The 24,816-nt window shown below is 41.7% G+C and overlaps 1 protein-coding gene across 8 annotated transcripts in view; it reads right to left on the bottom strand.

Moving 5' to 3' along the window:
• The window catches only part of RAPGEF6 (Rap guanine nucleotide exchange factor 6), a 113,770-nt gene that overhangs the window by 24,576 nt on the left and 64,378 nt on the right, over positions 1 to 24,816 (bottom strand). For 5 of the 8 annotated variants that reach the window (XM_061457072.1, XM_061457067.1, XM_061457069.1 and 2 more), the window contains 14 exons: positions 20,409 to 20,540; positions 13,955 to 14,138; positions 12,998 to 13,134; positions 12,135 to 12,293; positions 11,454 to 11,606; positions 10,982 to 11,146; positions 9,588 to 9,695; positions 9,066 to 9,269; positions 8,159 to 8,267; positions 6,025 to 6,268; positions 5,531 to 5,688; positions 4,504 to 4,518; positions 2,305 to 2,545; positions 779 to 1,162 (listed from right to left, as the gene is read on the bottom strand). In XM_061457072.1, coding sequence (XP_061313056.1) covers positions 779 to 1,162; positions 2,305 to 2,545; positions 4,504 to 4,518; positions 5,531 to 5,688; positions 6,025 to 6,268; positions 8,159 to 8,267; positions 9,066 to 9,269; positions 9,588 to 9,695; positions 10,982 to 11,146; positions 11,454 to 11,606; positions 12,135 to 12,293; positions 12,998 to 13,134; positions 13,955 to 14,138; positions 20,409 to 20,540 — 2,393 coding nt within the window. The remainder of the gene's footprint in view (positions 1 to 778; positions 1,163 to 2,304; positions 2,546 to 4,503; positions 4,519 to 5,530; positions 5,689 to 6,024; positions 6,269 to 8,158; positions 8,268 to 9,065; positions 9,270 to 9,587; positions 9,696 to 10,981; positions 11,147 to 11,453; positions 11,607 to 12,134; positions 12,294 to 12,997; positions 13,135 to 13,954; positions 14,139 to 20,408; positions 20,541 to 24,816) is intronic. The other 3 variants (XM_061457075.1, XM_061457068.1, XM_061457070.1) reach the window with 1 other exon arrangement.

Consider the following 24,816-nt stretch of genomic DNA (forward strand, 5'->3'; position numbering starts at 1 on the left):
CAACAGCATCCAAGAACCTGGCTCGACATGGAAGAAAACAGTTAAAACTGGTGTTCTCAAAGATGCTGGGATACAGCAAGAATCCAAATCTTTGTCTGATGAACCATAGTACCTTTATTTTTCTGTCTTAAAAGCTGGGTATAACTACAAAGAAAGGAAATGCTGAACTCATGCTGTTAAAGTAGCAGCATCCAGTATAAAACAGAAGAGAAAGTCTGAGTGTGCAAATGGAGAGGGAAATAAAAATAGATTTCCCTATCTAATGATAGGAGCAGATGACGGGAAAGATTGGAAAGGAAAATGTAACTAAAACCAGAGTGATTGAGGAAGTCCTTACAATGAAGGGAAGAAATAAAGTAATCTCATAATCACAGGTACGACACGGTGCACACTGACACGGCAACAGCGACTGAGCAAAGAAGGGAAATGGGGTGCCAGAATGGAAATGACAGCAGTGCTCAGGCAGGTTTCTGAAGTTATCAATCAAACACTGCTCTTGTCCACCTCTTCTCTTCCCCTGCTAGGTAATGGTTAAAATAGAGACAGTCACATCAAGCACCACAATACACTAAACTTCTGAGGAGGAGGAAGGGAAAGATGGCAGCGACAATGCACCTCTTGGTATAGTCTGCCTTCTGAAAAGCTTGGCAATTCCCCTCCAACCACCCTGTGCCATCAGTGATCTGTTCAGCATAAACCTATTTCTTTTCTTTCCAGTTCGATTATCAGAATTGCCTTTGACAGCACAAACCAGATCTGACAAATGCAAGCATTTTACCTTATAACTGCGAACATGGAATTGAAGTTCTTGCATTCTCGGCAATGGAGGGCAATTTTAATGAAATGCTTAATAATCTTCATCCTCTTGAGTTGGTTGGGCTCTGCTAGAATTTCCATGGCAACCCAGAAGGTCTCCTGATTGATGACATCCTCAAACTGTTTCAGGTGAGCATTCCCTGTCTTGGAGTCCAGCTTATAAAGGTCATCGATGTATTCTGTAGGCTCAATATTGCGGAAGAGTTCAAAGTCTCTCATGGAGAGCTGAGTGGCGACCTCAATGGTGCTCAGCTGCAGGAGGGAAATCTGGCTTTCTCTAAGCAGCTCTTGAGCATCCTCATCGGAGCACAAGGTCTCCGTCTCCATATTGTTTTTAAGATAATACCTACAGAATAATGGAGTTACAATAAAACGTTAGAGATGTGCTTCAGAGGGTTTGGGAACACAAAGGCATTGGACTACACCACTCAAAGTGGACACCACTGACACCACTGGAGTGCTTGTGTGAGAGTATTTGTGCGCTACTGCTGACAACACAGTGTAAAAGGGAAAGACAGAGATACGAAGGGACAGCATAACCTTGCACTTTAGTATAAGGTATCATCATTACTGAGGTAAAAAACCATTTCCAAAGTTGGTTTTATCTACCTCTTCACTAGCATCTTCTGTTTCATTCTCCATAATACACTGCATCTTTCACCCTTGGAAAATGCTCAGTTACTTTGCCATTCGTAAACTCAGCAGTGAAGTAACATTTTAAATACACATAAGTCCTGAGACATCTCTTGTTAATGTATTTCTCCATTTCTCACACAAATTTAGTGCGATTTCTTACATAAATAGTGTGGCATATTACTATTTACATGAAGCACACAGTACTGAGGAAATGAAAATGTATCTGGAAAATTCATTTCCATGGTCCCAAGCAGATCACTTTCAGGTACACCAAAGTTTTTTCCTCATAAATCCCCTCTGTTGCCTAGCAAAGACAACTAAAGAATTTTTTACTTAATAAACTTTCTTCTGGTATAGACCAGGTCATCAGATAAAACCAAAGCACTTAACATGCAAGAAACATTCGTAACAGTTTACACAGAAATGGAAGCATTTATCTCAGGTTAGCATCAGTTCACTGCAACATGACATCACTGAGAAAGAAAGTAATTGTATGTTTTAATCCTGAGTACATGTGGAAAGTGTCAGAAAAGATGTTTCTCCTTTTTCAGTGTAAGCCACTACACGTTATCCCAAACTGCTGTATTTAGTTGTCATCGAGCAGCTGCTGTAGATTTGGGGAGGGGGTTTTGGGTTCACCAACACTGGACACTGTTATGATTCTGGACTGTGCACTGGGACATACAGTCTAGGTTATGCTTTGCCCACAAAGGTTGGACCAGCCGATCCCCGAGGTCCCTTCTAATCTGGTGTTCTATGATCCCCCCCCCGAATGGGATGGGATCTTACGGATGTTTCAATGCTAAAAAGCAAACGAATCCAAGCTGAAGTTAAAACAAGGCGCGTTTTTACCGTCCATTGAGTTGAATCCTGTCAGCCAACTTGGAGAACTGATCGGGGAGCCTCCGCTGTTTGATGACCCCCTCGGGGCTGACTGACACTTCGCAGAGGGAGTAGGTCTCGGGGGCGCCTGTCAAGTTGAACTCGTGGACGGCGTGACTCACCACCTCTTTTGCTGTAGTGTCTTTGCTGATGATAATGTAACAGCTCTGCTGATCGGCTTTGAAAACCCTGATTACCTGATCGGGGATATCTGAAATAACAGAGTAACACCTTCAGTGTGTGAAGTTACTTTTCCCTTGCAAAGAAACGAGGTCATTTACTGCTTCTTTTGATAGCCAGAAAACAAAAAACCAGCTAGCAGGGGGGAAAAAAAGCCATGCTGGCCTTGATAAATATGCATTAAAACATTCAGCTTTGAGAAGCAAACAGGACTCCCTGCATTTCCACAACTTTATGATCCCACGACCGCAATTAAGTACAAGGCTCCTAGACACACTGCTACGCTGCACACTGTCCTTCGCAGCGTGTCTCAGAATCCTTGGCAGCATCATTTATTCCTTCTTTGGCTCTTTTGTCTTTGCGAGACACGTGCCAGGGCACTCTTCCCGGGGATGGGAAGCCGTGGAGCATGCATGGATGGGCTGCGGGCAGGAGGCTGGGAAGAGCAAAGGAGATTTGGTTGTTCCCATAACTAGCTGCAAACTTTTACATTCACTATCTCACCCTGAAGGAACTAAGCTGCTGCCAGCAGTTAATTCTTTGGCTAGTGTACTTATTTATAGCACATTTCATGTATTATAAATGCATTAGAGAGCAGCTTTCTCCGAGGCAGCCTACAGCAGGAAATAAATATGTGAAGAAACACACGTTTCATCTACAGCTCCATGACTGGAAATAATTCGCTCCATTACAGCAGATTTGATTTTCATAATAAAAGTGATGGGGAAATCAAGTCAGGAGGCAGAGTGCGCACTGATTTAAAACTCAGGGAAGCAGTTTCCTACCCTCCCTAAACTCTGAAGACTAAAACCTCACCAGTTCTCTGCAGAGCCGAGAAGGTGGGAGGCTCTGGCTGAGCCCTCAGCCTTCTCCAGAGCCTGATGCTATTCAAAAACCAGTTTGGATGTGCCATTAACACCCGGGTCAGCAATTCCAAGTGAGAGAAGTGAGGAGCTGTTATTACAGCAACAGCCTCCAAAACAGTTTCCACCCACTGGAAAAAAGAAAGTCCCAACATCACCTGTAGCTAAACTGGGAGATGGGACGAAACAGGGTGCTTAAAAACCCCAATCTGATTGAAAACAAATTCTACTGACAATTTCATTTTTATGACTATCCCATTCCCAGAGCAGCCTCATTAATAGCTGAGGACTAGTTGAAACTGAAAAGCTCCATGCATACATGAACGGGGGCAATAAAAGACAGAAATATGTACTTATTTGAGAGTGAAAGTAGTGAAAATGATATACAGAATAACTGGAAATGCTGCACTCATAAAAATCATAACAAGTCAACAGAAGAGGCCAACATCTGTACCTTGGTATCTACATACCTAAACATCAGAACACACTCAAGGTAGAAAACCAAAAACTGAAGTGTAATTTTGGGGGGGGAAAGGAAAAAAGACAAAACCCAACCAAAACAGAGTGTAACTTCTGACAGCTGAGGGAAATTTCTATTATGAACACATCTGTCTTTGCTTTTAAGCAGGTGAACTCTCTCTCTATATATATACATATACACATATATACATACACATAATCATTTTCTTCTGCATTATTCAGCTTGCGTTGACAACACAAAACACATTTCAAGTTTGCATGCACATGGTTTTAGTTACACAGCGTCCAATGGAACAGACATGATCTCAAACTACAGCATCATCTAAAATCTCAGTTTCATGAAAGGGACATATGCAACTTCATTCCTCAAAGCAAGGTCACAGAGAAGCAAAGGACACTGCCAAAGGTCATCAGCGTGTTGGTGACAGAAATGGGAATAAAATGCAGGTCTCAGCCTCAGCACAGCACCATGCCTGAAAAGAAAACCTACGGGTTTGTTTGATTTAAGGGAAGATTATGGGGCAAAGGACTATCTTAATGCCCTAACAGTAATAACATTGTCAACACAACGTATGAAAGTGTTAAGTTTAACAGGCAAGCCATGCAGTAGTAAGGTCTACAGGATGCTGTGCATCAGGATACTTACAGTAAAACCCAACAGCTGCGGGCAGGAGAAAAGAAAACACCACGTCAGCACCAAATCAAGATCTAGATGTTTACAGAACTGATCAAGTGTATGCAGTGCACTGTCACAAGTACTTTGGTTTGCTCTGCTATTCAAAAGTGACAGCATATTTGTTATAGTAAACATATAGTAAACGTAAAGTAAAGGATTAGTTATCAACATTTGATACTCTGCAGTAACTTGTATAATATTAAATGAAGATTCTTAGAGAACATGTGTGTGACTCTCACGCAGACAGGAAGAACCCGGATTTTCAGCACAAAAGGGAACCTAACTCCTATGGACATTTATGCAGTTGATCGGATGTATCTGCATACATCCCTTTTAAAGGGGAAACCTGCAAGTTTACCCTACCTCATAGCCACAAGGCACTTTACAGAACATGTATTTACACACAGAACTTACACTTGAAATAGGGAAACACGATTCTGACTTGCCAGGTTTACAGGCATGTAATAAATGCCTCCTGCAGCCACCATATAAACTGTTCCTACAGTAACAGCAATGAGAGCCCAAACCACACATCCCAAAACACCTTGCAGTTTTTCAGGCATACAGTATGTAATGTTTGACATTGTATGTAAGACATTAACATCACTCTTGTTACCACGGCAGTCCTATTCCATCCACAATACTGCTTGAAATATATATTTGAAGATGATGGATGGACAAATCAAATCATCTGGAGTACAAGTATTGAGAAGAGATGACAAAAGAGAAAGGTGCAGACAAGGACACTGCTTCCATCAGAGCTTTGGTAAACTCCAGTAAATCAAAGACTCTCAGAGGTAGCAAAATACACTTCTTTGTGAAAATAAGCTAAGTGTCGCATTACAAAAAAGCTCCAGTCTGGACCTGTTAGAGCCACAAGATAAAGAGATAACTGCACTCAGTGTGTTTGATGCTAAAAGATGTAAAAGATGTCATTTTCCCCCTGAACCGCTGCCTTGTAATGATCCTGTAAATCAAGCTAATGCTGCTGGTTTACCTGAAGGATTAGAGAAATCCAGGATGCTAGTTGTAGGCTGCAAGAGGTCGGGGCTGCTGGAGGAGAGGGTTCCCGGAATGGGCATGATGGCCAGGCTGTGCCTGCACTGCCGCGTTCCAACAATGCTGTCGTCCTGCGACTGGCTCACGCTCCCGTCGCTGCAAAAGAGGCTGGGTTCAATTTTGGGCATTAAGCTCCTTAGATTCATCTGGAGGTGAATCTAAGAAACTAAGAAAAGTAATGGCACTCAGATGTGTTACTTGCACACTGCAGACAGGCTTTCAGAACAAGGAGACAGAAAAAGCATATCTGAAAGTGTTCAAATGGTCACTGGTCTCGTTCTGCATTTATGGGTCAGATTTGCAGTTTAAAAACCATACTTAAAAAAAAAACAATATAAGCAATATGAAGCTAATGACTGGAGATACTCAGCAACCAAAGTATCACAACTTACTAAGGAACGACTGCTTTGGGACCAGAAGAACATGACAAACCTGAACAGTTTTGGAGGCAAGATGCTGAATCGGGTCTTGTCCAAAATTTTCCTGATTCTGTTTCTCCCACCAGACACAGTGTTTGCTTTCATCTTCTTGTTGCCTTTTTCACGGGGAAACATCTGTTCCACATCTCCAGGCATATCTGGGATGGAGTAACGGTTGTTCTTCTTCTCTGCGATTTTGGGAATATGTGGAATTCCGTTCTTCTCTTGTCCTATCCTGCAGAGCAGCTCCTTAAACACTGTAAGAGAAGACACAGTCATTGTGATTGCCCTTTGCACACTTAAAGCTTCACAGCCAGTTCTTCTTTCCTTTCAACCCTTCTGCTTCCCACATCCACGCAGTTAAAGCAAGCCAGAGAGTTATAAACGAGGCAATACATTGCATTTTAGCTTTGATTCTAAGGGTGTGAGTCTTTTCCCATTTAAGCTTTGCTTTTGATTACCTCAGCAGAAAGAGCAGTCCCCTTAATGTTCCATAAAACAATCAAATCAGCACGTATCACAGCAAATTGAACAGACCTGGTCTGCTGTTTCCAGGTAGATTATAAGGAAACATCATGTTCATGGCAATCAGCTCTATGTATTTATTGCCTGTGTTGTCTGCATCTTTTACGTAATGGAGTGCAGATGCAAGGCAGACTGATACTCTCCAAACTGCCTTTATTTGCTTTTAGCAATGCTACTGAACAGAAGCTGCATCAGATCTCCTATTGCAACTATCAAGGTAAGCCAGTCTATTACCAACACTGACATCCCAAAGATCAAGGTCCATGGAGAAGACAGTGGCTATGTCCTTTGTATTTCTTCCCACAAATGAATTAAACACAAATTGATCCAATTGATTTATTAATTCTAATTATTTCTTTAAAGATCTTTTCAAAAATCTTTTTCAATCACTTAAATCAGAAATGCAGGATTTTCTCTTGTAAACATGGGGATCCTGGGAGAATGCAGAACCCTACAGAGGAAATTACTCAGACTGCCCCTATGAGTAAAACAAGCAGGACTTTCTGTATTGAAAATCCCAGTCAAATTCCTTATTTCTATCATGTAATAGAATTTGAAGGCTACCAGCTTCACAGTACAGATTCAAATATAAGAACAGGAATTGCTCCTTGTCATCACCAGGCGCTTAGCACTCAATTAAAAAGACAGGATAATAATTATCACTGTTGACAAAAGCTTCAAGACATGAATCCATTCAAATTTATCAGAGAAACCCCTTTGCAATTATAGCAGGTAGCACAAAGCTATTAGAATCCATTGTCAATGTATGCTGCTTACATTTATAATACAAATGAACCATCTATCCCTGTCTCAGTTAGCGTTCTGCTTTATTTTATGTCATTTCACATCATTCTGGACCATCAGTTACAGTGGGGTTTTAGGCCTTTTGGAATGAAAAAGTAACTGCTCAGACCTTGAAACTTTTTACCTGCACTGTCATAAACAGGAAGTAATAACTGAAAAGAAAACCAATAGTGACTAAAGGCAGGTAACTAAGGGAAGAAAGTAAGAGAAGGAAACCAGGAAGTCTCAGATGCAACTACAGAGGACGGAGCTATCTTGGGTGCAGCCTCCTTCTTTCTGTAGCTATGGTTATTCTGTTGCCTGAAGGGGATTATGGAAACAGAACAGATGAGTTGACTGAGATTTTAAAGAGGTATTTACGTGTTTATATTCACACTGACAATTAAGAGCCAGCATTTCTATGTCCTATCACTTTTTATATCCCCTTTTCAATTTACCCTATCATTCTTGCAGCCATTATAAAAACGTTGACAAAGCCCAGTTTCACATTTTTGCTGGGTCTTGGCAAAAAATCTTTTGGTCCGGATCCCTTGGCTCTGTTTCAGCCCTATCACACGAAGGGACGTTAAAGCTGCTGAAACAGCCATTTGGGACTCCTCAGGGAGTACAGAGCTGCCCATGGCTGGCTTTGTGCCACTCAACGTGCAGCCCCTGGCACATGAGAACTTCTCCGAGGAAACGGAGGCACAATGAGGGGACTTCTCACTCCTGGAGTGAGGCTGAGAAAGAAAGGTGGAATCTTAATGCACTTCTAGAGCCAGAAACACTGGAGTTTTCTTCACATACACAAAAATACATCATATATAAAGTCTACTCACCAAAAATGTTTGTTTTTACAGTGATGGAGAGGTGAGTGTTGTTCCGTAAGATCTCCAGAGCTTTTACAAAGGTAATGTTCTCAAAATTCTGTCCATTTACTTCCATTATCTTTAAGAAGAAATAAAGATAGGGACTATTAAGAGAACAACTTGTAACAGACTTATAAATACAAAGGTGACAATACAGGCACAGTGAGAACTTTCTAGAAGTTAACACAACATCTTTACAGCAGTTGTAGGATGAAAACATTCCTTGGAAAATAACTAGCTTCATCATGTCAGTGAAGTTACATCCTGTGCCCAAGCCAGGACCTCCAGTTCTACCTGACAAATGCTTTAAATACATTTATTTTCTGTCATCATCTTGCAATTGGGACTGCAACTGAATCAAAAGTAGTGGATCATGAACCATGCAGCTGATATTTCATCTAAGGCTGGATGCTGTGGCTGCCCCATACCTGGCAGTGCTCAAGGCCAGGTTGGACACAGGGGCTTGGAGCAAGCTGCTCTGGTGGAAGGGGTCCCTGCCCATGGCAGGGGTAGGAACTGGATGAGCTTTAAGGTCCCTTCCAACCCAAACCATTCCATGATCTTCACCTAAAGTGAACTGCCATTGCTCCATCAGCCTCAGTGAACAGCGATGATCCACACAAGGTGGGAACTGATCCAACAAACCAATCTGATGGCTTCAGATTAACCATATCGCCAATCAGAAAGTTCCCTCAATTAACTACAATTTGGTTGCTTTTCCCATTCTGGTTTTGAAATACTTTGAAAACTACTTAATAGAAACCCATTTAACACATGCAAACCGGAGCTGAACTGTGCCATTCATGACAGGATGCCAGCCAGCTGTTTGCTTTTCACGTTGAACAAGAGTATTTTACATGAACTTCATTCTTTTTACCTGGTCTCCACGTTTAAGCCCAGCTTCTGCCGCTTTACTGCCCATTTCCACAGTCTCTACAAAAATACCAAACCCTTTGTCGCTTCCTCCAAGGAGGCTGAAGAACAGAGGCGAGTCTCTAGAAGGTTTCTGCAGGGTAATTTGTCTCCATTTGGCTTTGGCAGCACAGGCAATATTCAGCAATCTGAGATGGCCTTTCATTTTCTGCAACACAGAAGACAGCAACATAAAACTGAGCTCGATTTCCCTAGAAATGGAAAAACCAGTTGTGAAAAACACCCCAAGTGCCAGAAAAAAGGAGATTTTGATGCCATGCAATCAAACCTTGCTAAATAAACCACATAAATGAGTGCCCTGTATACTATTTTATATGGGATTTATATCTAAATACATATTTAAGAACAACTTTGTCCACGTTAAAAGCAACCTATTGAAGACTCCAATGTGTTAGTCACTGGCAACACGCTGGCAAATGAGGAAGCGACTCTTGGGACGTACGACCCCCTTCTATTTTGCTCCTACCGTATCTTCCAAGTTCTTTTCAAATTCCTCCAGGAATCGAGTCATAGCAGGATCTCCTTCAAAGTCATTAAAATGATTGTTCACCCACAGCAAGACCACTCTGGTCACCTGGAAAAAGAAAATCCCAAATCATATACATATATATATATATATATATATATATATATATATATATATATAAAGGTACCCATGATTCTTCTCCTATAAACTTTAATCTTCTAGATTAACATAGAATAACATATGACAGATTACTGTGTCTGTTCCAAACAGAAGCAGAAGACATTTACAGTTGAAATCATCTTCTCTCTTCCTTTCACTGTAGGAACAAATCATATGCCTAATTGTCTCCACCACCCAGTACTTACTGGTGCACAATTCCACCTTCTAAATTAACTCTTCCTTATGCTGCCTATAAAACTTGTCTTTTCAAAGCATCCTTATGATCTCCTTAAAGAAAGTTCTAGGAAGTAAGCTCTGATAATAGAAACTTTCAGTTATATCTTCCAGTTGCTTTCCTATGTGCAACAGTTACTACCGTTCGCTATCAATATTTTATCCACCCACATGATACAAAGGTTGGTCTATAGCAGTTTCTCTTCTAAAAAACAAACAATTTCCTCTTTTATTTGCTGAGACAGTTTTCCTTTCCTTTTCTTAACAGACAGTAGTGCCAAGATGAACAGCACGCAAAAAGGTAAGAAGAGAAGCAGTACCCACAGTAAAAGACCCCTGACAACTTCCTACTCAAAGGAAGACAGCATTCTGATAGTCTGTTGGGTTTCCTTCAGCTCAAAGCTAGAACACATAAAACCACTGGCGAGGAATTTTACTGCCATCACGTTCAACAAATTGGACAGGGATACAAGTCCCAAACCGTGAACAGTTTTCATGGGTATGTGCATGGATACATAGCAGTAGAACCTGGTTCTATTTATGGAACCAGTTTTTATCAACTGTCTTGAGCAGAGTTTATTTTATGTACAGAGTTTGCAATAAGCTGCTCAAATAAAATGTGCTCAAAACACTGAAAAGCTCTGCAATAGAACATTATGGGAGACAAGCATAACACTGTTGGGAAAAGAAAGCGGGTATGTCCAAGAGTTCCCTGAATATCTGGTGAAAAGGGATTTCAGAGACTGGCATTTAGATCTTTAACTTAAACAGGAACAGTATTTATCACTCTGCAGAAGAGAAGAAGTGTCAAACCTAATTTAGGATATTACATTATACACATACAACACACTGGAGAATCCTGTCTTGATACCAGTGAAAAATACTTTGCTTTAGAACAGTTCATATAAAATAGCTGGAGCATAATCCTAGTATATCATCAATACAAAAGGGAATCTCTTTGGAGACATTTTCACCTGAAATACTCTCAGACTCAAACTGACCTTATCCCTGAGGCTGTCCACTGTGAACCATTCCAGGAGTTTATTCCCAACTTCCAGGGGGCTTGTGAGGAACGTTCTGTACGTTAGAAGGAAGTCTTCAATGTAGGTTGGATCCACAATTGAATGTTCTTCTATTAAGTGCATGATGAGTCGCTCAGGTGTTGCCTTAAGAAATTGAATGCAAAACATCACTGGTATCTCTCATCACTACCTCTCCCTAGAGAGTATCTGAACGTAAAACCATATGAACATTACACTCCCTTTTGGCATTTCAGTTATGGCAAAGTCAAGAGAAAACATACTAACGTGTTTAAATCAAGTCTCTATGCTGCTCTCAGCCCTAATGTTTTGCACAGGTAATACCTGAGACGAACAAAACTGAGTGTGTGCTCTAGATTCAAACCGAAATTGCATTTATTTACTAACAAATAAGGGTTAAATAGATAGATGGAAAGCACAGAAAGAAATTCACCTTGATAACTATGTGTCCTTTCCTGGTTCCACTGCGATCCAGCTCCCTGTGCTCCTTTACCATCACAATTTCTCCTTCTTCCTCCACTTTGTGAGTGTTTTTTTCCACGTGGTTCAGAATCCTCCAGTAGTCTTGCTGGGCTATACACACAAACTGCCCCCAGACAACACGGGGTTGTTAGTAACTACCCAAACCATGAATGTAGCCCCATCTCTGGGCTGCTTCAACACAGTCACAAAGGTATTTAATACCAAACCTGGCCTGTTTTGCCAACTACATCAGAAAGTTAGAATAGGAGACAAATAGAACTGGTCACCTGCTTACAACTCCAAAGGTGGTTCAAGTGGGCTAAACATGTAAAGGAGAAAGCCTCTAAGAAGTGGAAATGGGTATTTTCAATTTCTCTGCTCTTACTGCATGTCAATCCCATGCACAGCATGACTGGGGTGGACTCAGCTTATATTTCAAATTCCTGTTTCTCACATAACAGCAGCATGAAATAAATCTCAGGCACTACAGAGTGTACAACTAACTCAACATCAGCAGAGCCCCTGACCCAGAACAGACCAACCTCCTTTTTAATGCTCCTGGAATGAAGATCATGCCTCAAGATCCAAGTAGTCTGTTTCCTTTTATTAAATACTTAAGAACAGGAGATAGTTGTATAGAACTGCATCTTACCTGACAATCATCTACTTTGGTTCTGACCACTCCATTCATGTACTGTTTGTCCAGAGAAGGAGTAATCCCAAAACTATTTCCCATACAGAGACTCTCACTCTTCCCATCAGGATAGCTGATTTCCACTGTGCCATTTAAAATAACATACCAAGAATCGAGCTGGAGGAAGTAAAAAGAAAGATTTCAAAAGTGAAGCTAATTCAACAACTTTTAGAAGCTGTTCCAGTGCTCTTATCTCAGAAAGGCTTATTCTTGTTGTCAGCTGAGTTTTGCAACATGTCATTCACTAAAAGGGTGCACTGTACGGCAAGCAATGAAGATGACTGAAACAGGAACGCTTTTCAGCGTTCTTCATTCATTTCACAACTAATTCAGCAGGGAGGAATGCTGATGAATAGATTGCTTTTTTAATCAGTGGGCTAATTGCTACAATACATTTATACCATTTAGCGAGAATGAACACTCTCCCCCTGGGTACCCATTTGGTCACTACGAGAGATGAGAGCCTACCTCCTCCTCTTGGAGGGGTGACCTGCTGTGGTCATTCCAGACATCTTGATGCAAGGACAGTCAGAGATTTCAAGACAGTGATTCAGAGCGCTACGCTGGGAGCCTGACCACTGACTAATTTGGGCATCCTCCTACTGAGTATGTATGGAAACTGCTCCTAATACACAGGCAGTAACACAGTAATACACAGGCAGAATCCCCCAGAGGGATGGGCTAAGGTTTAGATATTTTGGATATGGTTAAGAGAAGAATTCTCTAACTTGCAAGTGTGGAAGAGGTGCAACAGATTTCCCAGCCATTCACCCTCACAAACTCTTGCTAACCCACTGCCTGCGTTGGAAGCAGCAACTTACTTCTTGGCCGTCTTCAAGTATGATGGCTCCTGCTTGCTCCACTACTTCGAATATCATCACTGAGCAAAGTTCTCTCCTCACAGACATGGTCATGTTTGCAAAGGCAGGGAGCTGATGCATAAATTCCAGTAATTGCTCTGTTAGACAAAGGAGACATTGGTAGGAAGACTGCAAGGCGCAGGGGTTCCTTAGACACCCTACCCTGCACAGGTGGATTAAACCTCTATTAAACACATTAAAATTGCTCAGTGGTGTCACAGCTCCCATTAGTGCTGCTGGCTAAATGAGCCCAGTATGCATTTTGTCATCAAAGACCAGAACCTCACTCCACAGTCCCTTGATTGACTTCCATGGCAGCAATCTAGCTGAGTGTAAAAAGTACTTCAGCTTCAAACATTAAGAAAAATTGAAAACACCCTTATGGTACAGTAATTACAAGCTTGATAGGAGCTTGAAATGATTTTCCAGTGTTTAGAGAAGTAATCTCAAGTATAGCTTAATACAAATTTTACTATTAAAACTAATGCCAATTTCTAGTCAAACACTGCAGTAAATCATTTTAATCTCAAACATTTTGCCCTTTACAATTAAGTGTATCTGTGCTGCAGTACTAGTATGTTCTCTCTGCCATTTAATAATTAATTCAACCATTTCAGGCAGTTAAAACTATCTTGCTACCAATTCCTCCCTTATATCAACCCCTACAATGACTGTAATACTTCACACTTCAAGCATCTCAAAGACTGTTCTTTAAAATACTTAAGTTTCTCAGAACAAATACTCTTTTAGATTGGAAGAAATCATTCAATTAACTGTATCTCTCGAGCAAAGTGATTTCTGGAAGGCATCACTATTTTGAGGACATACATTTAATGTTAACTCCCTCAACGGTTTCCAGATATGCTCTTAGAGATGTTATATGATACAGTTTTACACAGAGATCTTTTTTCTCCTCACCAATATCATCATCAGTTTTATCTGCAGGCTCTTTCTCAAGGCACTCTCGTACAACATCTCGCCCTAGAAGCGGATCAGAAGTTCTGTCAATGTCTTCGTCCTCCTCTTCTTCTTCATCTTCAGAGTCTACAGGTGCTTCTGGAAGACCTGTTAAATCAACGTCTCCCATCTCACTCTCTGTAGCCTACAAAGCAAACATCCATCAGACAAAGACTTCAGTGTCTGCAGTTTGGTGATTTATGATCTTAGGTAGCTAATACCGCAAAAGAAATTCGGTGACCAAAAATCTAAAGGAGAAATTGTAAGAGTTCCCTTTGTGAACAGCGAGAAAAACTCGCTACACTGAAATCTACAGTCACTGGATGGTACAAACACCACTGGCATAAAGCAACGCCATGCTGCAGGCATTACAGTCACAAGTTCTGAAACCAAATTAACATACTGGGACATTTGTTCTCTGTCTATAACTTATATCCCTCCCCAGCTCCAATGAACTACAGGCAATATAAACCCACCAGTATTAACTGTGGCACCGCAAAAAGCAAAGCAGATTGAGCGGCTGAAATGAAAGGGATTTGATCTCATTTTGGTATTACAGCATGGATTTTAATCCTAGCATAGAGCACGTACGGCAGGAGGAGTATATAAAGGAAGGGAGGAGAGAGACAAGGATGACTTTTCTTTGTTGGCTGATTCTCATTTGATGGCATTTACTCTGGTTTGCAAATTCACATAAATATGACATTTTTTCACAACGTGAGACCCTGTATTACCAATGAAATAATGCAATGATTCAGTACTACCATTGGTTACCCACCAGTGTAGATACACCTCTACTGCCATCAATAGATGGCAACAGAGGCATCACACTGAGCAGACATGCGACGCGCTGGTGGAAGAGAATGCAATACTGGTAACAAAAAGCAGAATGGCACAAGACTCGCTATAATTCCTTATGTAAAGTTTAAATGATGTAATTGCATGAAAATAACTTTGCAAGCAGATGGGAGGCGAAGAAAAAAAAGCAGCAGTTCTGGATTTGCAATCTCCACCGAGGAGTTTCTCCATCACTTTTTTTTAGTTGAAGCCAGCATGCAAATCACTCTTCTGTTTAAATTCAAAGAGTTGAACAACAAGATGTGTCACTGAGAAGTACAAAGCAATTACATCGAGACTGGCAGAAAAGGGAGTTTAGCTTTTTTAATGAACACGTTGACAATATTCCCTTTCACTTTAAGAGGAATCCTGGAGATTTTACCAAAACACAGAACAAACCAAAGCAGCAAATGCTCTGCATGTTCACAAATCCTCCAAACCAAAGGATGGGATCCCATCCACCCTGACACTGAACACTTCAGTGATGGGGCGGCCGCAGCTTCTCTGTGCTACCTGTTCCAGCGGCTCAGCATCTCCTCTTCTGCAGTTTAAAACTGTTGCCCCTTGTGGCACAGCAGGTCCTGGTAAAAAGCTTTTCTCATAAGCCCCTTTTTAAGTACTGACAGGCTGCAATAAGGTCTCCTTGGAGCCTTGTTCCCTTCTCTCCAGGCACTAGGGACTTCCTCTTACTGCCATGACATTGCAAGTAAGATGGAGAGTGCCTACAGCAGCTACAGCATCCAACTCTGGACCTGGGATGCATCTTGTTGGGTTCCATGGACTTGTGTGTGTTCAGGTTCCTCAGGTGGTCTCAAACCTGATGTTTTGTTACCATGGGAAGGACTTGATTTCCCCAGTCCCCACACTGAGGTTCAGGGACTTGAGAGATGTGGGAAGAGTGACTACTGAGGTGAAAAATTCACTGCTGAGTGCCTCAACCTCCTCCACATCACTGGTCCTCCTGCCTTTATGGAGGCAGGAGGGGGTGGCATTCACCTCCGTTTATGGAGGCAAGGGGGTGCATTTTCTGTAATCTTTTTCTGACTAATATACCCTTCTTATCCTTCCCATCCCTTGCCAAATCCAGCTCCAACCACGCCTTGCCTTCCCTGATCCAAACCCCACACCTGCGGGCAGCGTCCCTATCTTCCTCCCAGGATAATGTCCCTGGTCCCACCCTGGGTGCATTTCCTCCTTGTGCTTCAGTTTGACCAGGAGGTCTTCCTCCAGCCATGCTGGTCTCCTGCCTTCCTTTCCTCATACAAAATAACACTCATTTCAAGTGATTCAATCACAGCAGACTGTGCTGCCTCCGTCTTCCCACACGCTCCATGTTGATCAGCTAATGCCAGCCCCAGCACTTTGACAGATGAGCAGCATTTCCTTCTCTGACTAGACAGAAAAATACTGGGATTTAGACATCACCTTGGACCTTTTGAGCTTGCCCTCATTTTAATGGTTAGCCAGCAAACCTAAGAAATAAGGCTTAAATGATTTAACATCAGTATTTCTTTCAGAGGAGAGTAATGGGATATATAGGGTTAAATCTGTTTTACATTACATCACTTTACTGGCTTATGTAGCTCACATTAACAGTTCTGGAATTAAGCCCAAGTGCAAATTGTGCTTGGAGAGTCTCAGCAGCACGTGATCCACACAGCATTTTCTGCAAGGACTTTTCTAGCATTTCTTCAGCTAAATAGCCACAATTTATTTCAACTTCTCCAGGCAGAGCAAGACAGGCTACAGAACTAACTCCCCCTTTGATAAACTCAAACTAAGCTAACAAAACAGGCCACAGGGTCTACTGAAAAGTGATTCTTTAATATTTTCATTGTATATTATATATAGGAAAATGAACCGATCTTCTTTTCTTGATAAATGTGATCATTTGATCAAGCTATGAAATAAGAGATGATCCTCAAACCGTGTTTCAAAGATTACGTGCAGATGGTTGACAAAACGTTGGCAGGTCAGGCAGTGCTGGAAAGGACGGGAAGGATTTCATTCCTAAAGCCATCTGCAGAAGTGGCTGCTCTTCCCAAGCACGATGCCCCAGCTGTTTCCACTATCAAATATCAAAATCAGCCTTAACAGAAACATTTATGAGTCACTAATGTACAGACTGAAAGCAGAAGCTGCAAGCCCCGAATCTTACACAAACATGGATTTTCAGGATCGGGAATATATGGCAAGAATATCTACCAAGAAGACTGTTGGAACAGCCTCAAACGGTGCGTGTCAAGGGGCTCACCTGGGAAGTTAGCACCAGATCATGGTCAAAACACTTATTTGCTATCTTAAAATACATTATTACTCTATGTAATACTGCAGATTTTGCCAGTTAACATGAATCAGCTCTGTTTGCCCAATGTCCCATTGTGGCAATGTCCCATCCACTGGCCTACACTTTGAAGCAAAAGACATCAAGAATAAGCCCTTGCAGTGTTGTAGTGACAGCGATACGTATTCCACTATAATGTGGGTCAGAAACATACCCCGACACCACTTAAAAGATTTCCTGTAATAACTCCATATGATAACGTATTTAATGCTTGTGACTCCTGATGCAACCTATTAAGAACAAGGGATTTTTTTCCCCTTCCCTCATGTCAATTCTGTCAGGAGAAAAAACTCCAAGCCTTTCTTCAGAATTGACAGAAAAACCCTCAAGTAAGGCCCACTCCCATATGCATATTTTATAGATAATCCATTTTAATATCCAAACCTTAACCACAACTGGAATTAGTGCCGGGCAATAATGTTGCTGCCCACAAATAGCATATCCTGCCAAAGTGATAAATGAGAGATCGACAAAGAAGAGAAAGAGAGATGCTTTAAGTACATCACTGACAGAACTAACCAGATAAGAAACAATTGGCTGCTCATTAAGAGAACAGCATTGCAAGCTGTCGATACAGGGAACTAATTCATTCTAGTAGAGTGAGACCCTACCCACCGACATCTGGAGACACGATCTGGATTACCTGCTGCCCTGGCCTGTGCCAGGAAAAGGCAAAGAAAGATGCTTTCATCCTGCAATACCTGCTGAATTATTATATGAGGATACTTAGTACAGGTCAAAGCAGCTGAGGGGTAAAAGCCCTCATTTCAACTTCGGTAAGCATAACCATAGAGCTTCCCCTGCTTCTGTGGTTCTGAAGCTAAGCAGAGCATCAGAAATGGGTTGAATGAAAAAAATCACAGTAATAAACCCCCACTTTGAGTAAGTTAAAGTTGTTTTAAAACCTGTATGGGAGAACTTACTTTATTCTCTCTGTTAAAATACAAGCCTACAGCCCGACAGAGAAACAACTGCTCTGCAGTATTCCAGGGAAGTTGGACCTTGCAATAGATGTATTTGGGCATTTTACCATAAACACACTGAAAGCTTCAACAGGGAGCAGTAATGGTACAGGAGGAGGGAGAAAAATGTCTTTCTAAATGTATGTCCCTGTGTTTCTGCAGCCAGCTGAGGGTCTCGTACAATGTGCTCGCAGGCAGGACTCCTTCTCTGCTGATCTCACCTCAAGCTTTCTGTTCATCGCTTCCTGTTTAACATCCTGGACTGAGAGGCAGCTGGAACAAGTGAAACCTCATTTCAACACTGTCAATGAACCCAGTGTACACAGAGGAACGGAAACCCCTTCCAATGTTCATAAAAAATTGCTTTGCTCTTTGCTTCTACCACTCTAATTGTGTTTTCCTATTCTGGAATTACGTTTGCACTACTTACTGTAAAAATTAATGTTAAAGATACCATTAATTCAAAAGGTCATTTCAAGGCTACATTAATCACAATTACTCAAAAATGCTTTTCTCTCTGCTGACATTAATGATACTCCTGGAGAGTTTGGCATGTTGCAGATATGAAGCTGACTGTAAAAGCAAAAGCAAACCATCATTTTCCAAATGCTTCTATGAAAAGCTCTATTTCAATGCACCAAAAATGCTTTCAGCTACTGAGCCAATACATTTAATCAAAATGTAGGTTTATTGACTATCAGAGACTCTCTGCTTTCATAATACCATGATGAATATTGGGGAAAACACTTCTCTTTCTGATTTCAGAATCTGTCTATATTGATGCGTCACCGCAATATAATGCTGTGTTAAATACTGTGCCATGACTTTATCGCACAGTATCTACCCATGCACTTCTAACTGTGCGACAAACACGAAGAGACTTCTCCAAAACTGTTATAGCTACTGCAGTAAAGCCCATAAAATACCTTTTAACAGGTTACAATTTGCACATTCGGCACACAGGAACCAGATAGGAAAAATTCACTAAGAAAGGGATTAAAAAAACAACAGAGGGTTGGTTTATTATCAATCTGCAGTCATTTTCATATCATTAATCATTCCTTAGGGTACAAAAATACATTTCACCACCGTTCATTTGCTACAGCGCATATAAATATGCTACTCCATTATTTCTTTATTTATATAAATCTCATTTGTTTAGCAGTTATGGTTTTCTGGCATTTTCTGAAGAGCAGCCATAAAGCATTTCAAATTCAAGGAACGAGACATGACAGAGGAGTCACTCATTCCTAGAATCATAGTTTTGTTATCAATAATGTATTTTAAGTGCTTTTCACTTAGAGCAACCTCTCCAAACTCATCAGGTAGACAGGGAGGCAGACAATGGTCAGGAAGACCCATCCATCAGCATCCTGATATATGAGATGCTAAGGTACAATACACAGACTAGATCTGGTGATTCCAGTTAATTAAATCAATTCTGTTGACTCAGAAAATTAATAAATAAATAAATCAAGAGACAGAGCAACATCTTCCAGCACCGTCAGAGAATTCACAGAGCACCGTGAAGACTCTCTCAGGGATTCCAGCTACTCCTGACCTAGCTGGCAGCAAGGAAATCTAAAGAAGCTGTAAGGTAATAGATTAAATAGAATACAAAGTGTCTCTAAGCATTTTTGTCCTAAGAGGATTTTGGCTTTCAATGCCTTAAAGTTACCTAGCAATACTTTGCTGTAGATAGATATAACACTAAACTATTTCATCAAGTATAGCAATAGTACCTGGGTAGCACCAAGGAAAGGCAACGGGCATCTTAAGTCAAGTTACATCCACATCATGCTCAACAGTTGCTTGAGCATCATGTGGAGTACTCTCCTGCAAGAGTAGCAACACTAGAATTTCCACAGTCAATCAGGGCAGAGAGTGTGTTTTTTACCACACTTTGGCTTGCAGAACAGAACATCTGTTATTAACAATAATACAAATCATCAAGGAAGGTATTTGAAACACAAGAATGATTTAATGGAATTTGTTCCGCTGCAGAAAGAAGGAAGATGATCAGTTGATCATGAAATGGGACTTTTAAAAGCCACAGCACACTTGGGGCTTATAAAGATGTGAAAAGCAGTAACGATAGCTTTACAAGGAGTTTAGTTCACTTTTGTGTGGCTGTGGAGTTTGCAAGTCACACAAGCAACACAGGGATGTGCAGAAGCATCAGGGGGTCAAGCCTTGGATAAACGGCCGGTGGTTTTGTTTTGGGACTGTTTAACATCAAGGGAGGAAAAACACAACACAAATGCAGTTTTACCTGATAAATATCAGATAGGCTGCTGCTCCCAGAATCACTGGCAATGCTACATCCCGACTGGCTTGAAGGGACATGCGTCACCTGAGGATGAGGATTGTCGGTAAGATGCATCTTGGTAAGATCGGCTGGAAGCTGTAAGTAACACAGATGTGGGGAAAGAAAGGAAAACAAGAAGTGTTAAGTTTGATCTGAAAACAAAGTTATGTGTAAAACTTTTGTTACAGAATTGAATATCCATCTGTAACTTAGTTTTCTCTCAAAAGGTATGAGAGGTTAGACTAAGCTTGACTAATCATAGAGTGGTCTGAGTTGGAAGAGACCTTAAAGCTCATCCAGTTCCAACTCCCTGCCATGGGCAGGGACACCTTCCACTAGAGCAGCTTGCTCCAAGCCCCTGTGTCCAACCTGGCCTTGAACACTGCCAGGGATGGGGCAGCCACAGCTTCTCTGGGCACCCTGTGCCAGCGCCTCAGCACCCTCCCAGGGAAGAGCTTCTGCCTAAGAGCTCATCTCAGTCTCCCCTCTGGCAGGTTAAAGCCATTCCCTCTTGTCCTAAATGAAAGACTACAGAACTTCTTCACTATCCTACTATTTACTTTATTCTAGTTTTGTGTCTATTTTACTTACAAAACAAAAGTCTAAGATACCCACCCTGTAAATTACTACCTATTTCACATGAAATTGGGAAAAGACAAAGTCTGAAAAGCAAGAGATCGCTAAACTCTCACAAACTCCCATTAAAAATAACACATCCAAGCAGTAGGTATAGAAGAGTGAACTGATCCAAGCACAAAGGAAACGCAGCACTTTGAAGCCTATGTTTAGACACCCAAAAAACAGGCTGAAAAATCTATTTTGGGGATTTGAGAACAGCAGAAAGGTCAAAACACTCAGCTGACAAAATCCAATCCAGTGGCCAAGAGACACATTCACTATCTGTCAGCACACGAAGCACGAAGTGACGTACACCGAGAGGTGACGTAAAACGAGAGATGACCTCTTCAACAGCAATGAGATGTGTAGAAGTGAAGAAGGAAAGCTGAGATTTAATTCTGCTCCAGAGCACAGGCTGGCTTCGTATATACTCATCTGAATATGTCCACGCATCTTTGTGCCACATACGGAAAGAGTACGGACACCTATGGGCACAGGGCAGCAAGTGTTATATTATCTCCCTTAAAGCCTGCAGAGATTTGGATTTACTTTTGCTGGTGACACCTCTGTGCTGATGGAGGTGGTTCCTCCGGCTTGTCCCCGTCACAGTGTCTGGTGGCCCCATGCTGCAGGGTGACACTGCTCCTCTGTTCCCAGGGGTTCACACGTCAGCCAGCTCCTCTGCAAGCACACTGCAATGCTATCGGCCAAGCGGCAAGACAGAGGCACGCACGAGCAAGGTCAGTGCGTCATTTGCCAGGAGGATGGCATCCAGCACAGCCCGGTAGCTGCTAGCAAGTTGCTAGGCAGGGCTGCTGGCAGCCCCTGACACACTGGAGGTCACTGCAGCTGAAAAATCCCAGAGCTTTAGTAAATTATGGAACAAATCAACTCATGTGGATTCATCACCCCCGCCTTAACAAGAGCATGGATTTGCTGCAATCTCCCCAGCCTGTCCCCATCTTCATCATCTCCCTACCCCAAAAACTGGCTCCAAGTTCAGCTTCAACCAGATTTCTTTCCATCCCTGAGCCAGTCCCACGCTGACTGTGATAAGACAGACACAAGGAAATTAAATTTAGGCTATCCAGATCCTCAAACCTTCAGAACAGCTCCAAGAACAAAGTAGGACCAAGAGCAGAACTGATCCTATGGGATTTCCCAGGAGAACAAGGGCAGATGCCTCTCTCTACCAAAAACTGGCACTATCAAAGCCTTTTCTGGCTCAAAGATTCTTCTGTTCCCAAAGAACTGTTCTAATCAATTCATTAATCACTTTCAATCGATCTTCATTCTCCCTGCCAGCACTCCCCTTCATTTCTATCACCTATACAGCACACGGGCATGTAAAATGCTGCGGCTGGAGTCTGCAATATATTCTTGTAAAAGACATTTAATGCAGGTTGGATGCAAGGAAACACCACAATCTCTCTTGAAATTTGAGAGAGAGATAAGGTTTATTTGAGACAAGTGACCTTTAAAGTGCTGCTTGCCACTCTACTCCATCTCCCAAAATAAATCACAGCTTCTGTCTTTCGTATGCCATTTTTATTGCCCAAACTGATTGTTCTTTCTCCCAGAGCTCACTAAGCACCAATACATGGGTAGGGTGTTTCTGTAACAACATCACAGCGGATGCGGGAAGGATGCACTGCATGGGGCAGTGAACTTGCTGAAAGGGGCCTAAAATTGGCTTAATATTGGTGAATAATGTTCACTTTCTACTCAACTATGATTTTGTTTGTGGGAGAAACTTAGAACCTGTTGTTACAATTGCATCCATACCTTGAAAAATTACGTGTTGGGAAACAAGTTCAAAACCACAATGTTCATCTGTGTCCACCTCAGAGGCTTTCAGACACAGGCTTATGTATCTGCCTTATCTTCTAGCTAGTTGTGTGCCCCAGCAGCCACAAATAGGAAAACCCCAAACAGCCATGAAATTCTGATGAACTCAACACAGAAATAAACCATTTACTTGCCATTTTAAACCGTAACTTCTACACATCACTTCTGAACCGCATCTCACTTGATCTCACCTGAAACTATTCCATTTTCAAGCCACCCCACTTGAGATGTCTGATAACTGAAGATGCAAGCAGCACAAGAACTGCCAGGCTACTGGGACACGAGTGTGAACAGAGATTTCCCAGCTAACCCCGATTTTCTAAATGAATACTTAATTTAGCCTGGCAGTAGTATTTCTATCTATACCTATGGCAACACATGCTGTACAAGAAGTGATTTGCCAGCTTCCTCCAAGTCGTATTCCATAATTCTGAAGTTAATTGGAGTACAAATTCCAATATATGGTGTATCTCACACGCTAACAGACCACTTCTACAGGCCCAAGCAGAGTGCGTCTGCAGTGATATTTACTTCCTACGCAAACCCCATTTACTCTCAGCAGTGAAGTCACACAGAGTACTTGGGAATTCAATTAAAAGCTAATTTGGGTATAACAGGTTTTTAAGATTGTAATGCCCTGTACAGCAGAATAAGTTCCGTGAGCTCTGATGAGATGACCAACTCTTGAATCAACTCTTTTGAGAAGCACACTAAAAGTGATTGTTAGCTTGAGGACAGCTTCCCTTTATGTGCTCCCTAGGAAGGTTTTGCTACAAATTAAGGCTATAGAAAAAATCACTGCACAGTTTATAGGGAGAGAAAAGCAACCACAGAAGTCATAAGTGAATTAATGCCATGGAGAGAGAGTCCTGAGAGCTTTGTCTTTCTATTCCTCATTCCTTCCAGGGAAATGAAAGAGAAGAACCTCATCAGCAGAGGGAATACGCTCTTCATGCTTTACTTCCTAGATGACTTACTTTTGGATTTACCAATATCCCTATGGAAAAGCCACATCTGTGCCTTTTTGCCACAAGTTTTGAAGGCAAGTATCAGTGCTTCCTGGTACAGTTTGAATAACCAAAAAAACACATGCTGAAAAGATACAGACAACATGAATCTGCAAAATAGTCTTGACAGATGGACACAAGACCCACAAATTATCTTTTTCCATGTGTAAAAGAAGCTTCACCATTGTGATTTAACCTGCAACAAATGGCATGTTTAATAAACACATTCAGAAACATCCTGCAATTGAGGGCAGCAGCCAAAGGACTCATCATCAAAAGCCAAATTACTACTGGAAGCACAGTCCACATAGCTCTCCTGGTGTATAGTGTCCATTACAAATCCAAATTAATGGATGGAAAATGGGCAATAAGGAAGCAAAAGTTTCACCTCATTCTTTATTTGACAATAAACTTTGCTCCTTGATAGCAAAGTTTTCCATCAGTTTTCCTAAGTCCCTGTAAGGATGTTCACAACCGATCGATGTAGTCTGGACACAGGAAAAGCATCGGCCTCCGAGGGAACAGTTTGTCCTTTTATAGGCTGTGTAAGCAGGTTTTCTGCCCTTGGTTTTACAGATTGTCAGTAACCTTATACCTTATTTGCTTTTCTGAAGCTCCCTGAAATGTTGCCAGCAAGAGCAATATTCAGGAACACCACTGGGTTTCTTTCCATGAAGCACTTGTACGACTGCTGTGTCACCATAAAACCCACCACGCGCTGCTACACCAACCAACCCTCCCACCCCTGAAGCCAGCTCTCAGCTCCGAGCCCAACTATCCCACTTTTAAGGCACGTGTATTTATTATTTTGTTTATTGCTTGAGGCTTTCCATTAAGAGCTTTTCACTGGTTTAAGCTGGAACCCATTAACACACCCTTGGGGAGTGAACTGTGATGAC

Source organism: Pezoporus flaviventris, unplaced genomic scaffold (genome assembly GCF_033815535.1).
Source record: "Pezoporus flaviventris isolate CSIRO_AGI_PZ_B2104156 unplaced genomic scaffold, CSIRO_AGI_Pfla_v1 ptg000023l, whole genome shotgun sequence".
Lineage (NCBI taxonomy): Eukaryota > Metazoa > Chordata > Aves > Psittaciformes > Psittacidae > Pezoporus > Pezoporus flaviventris.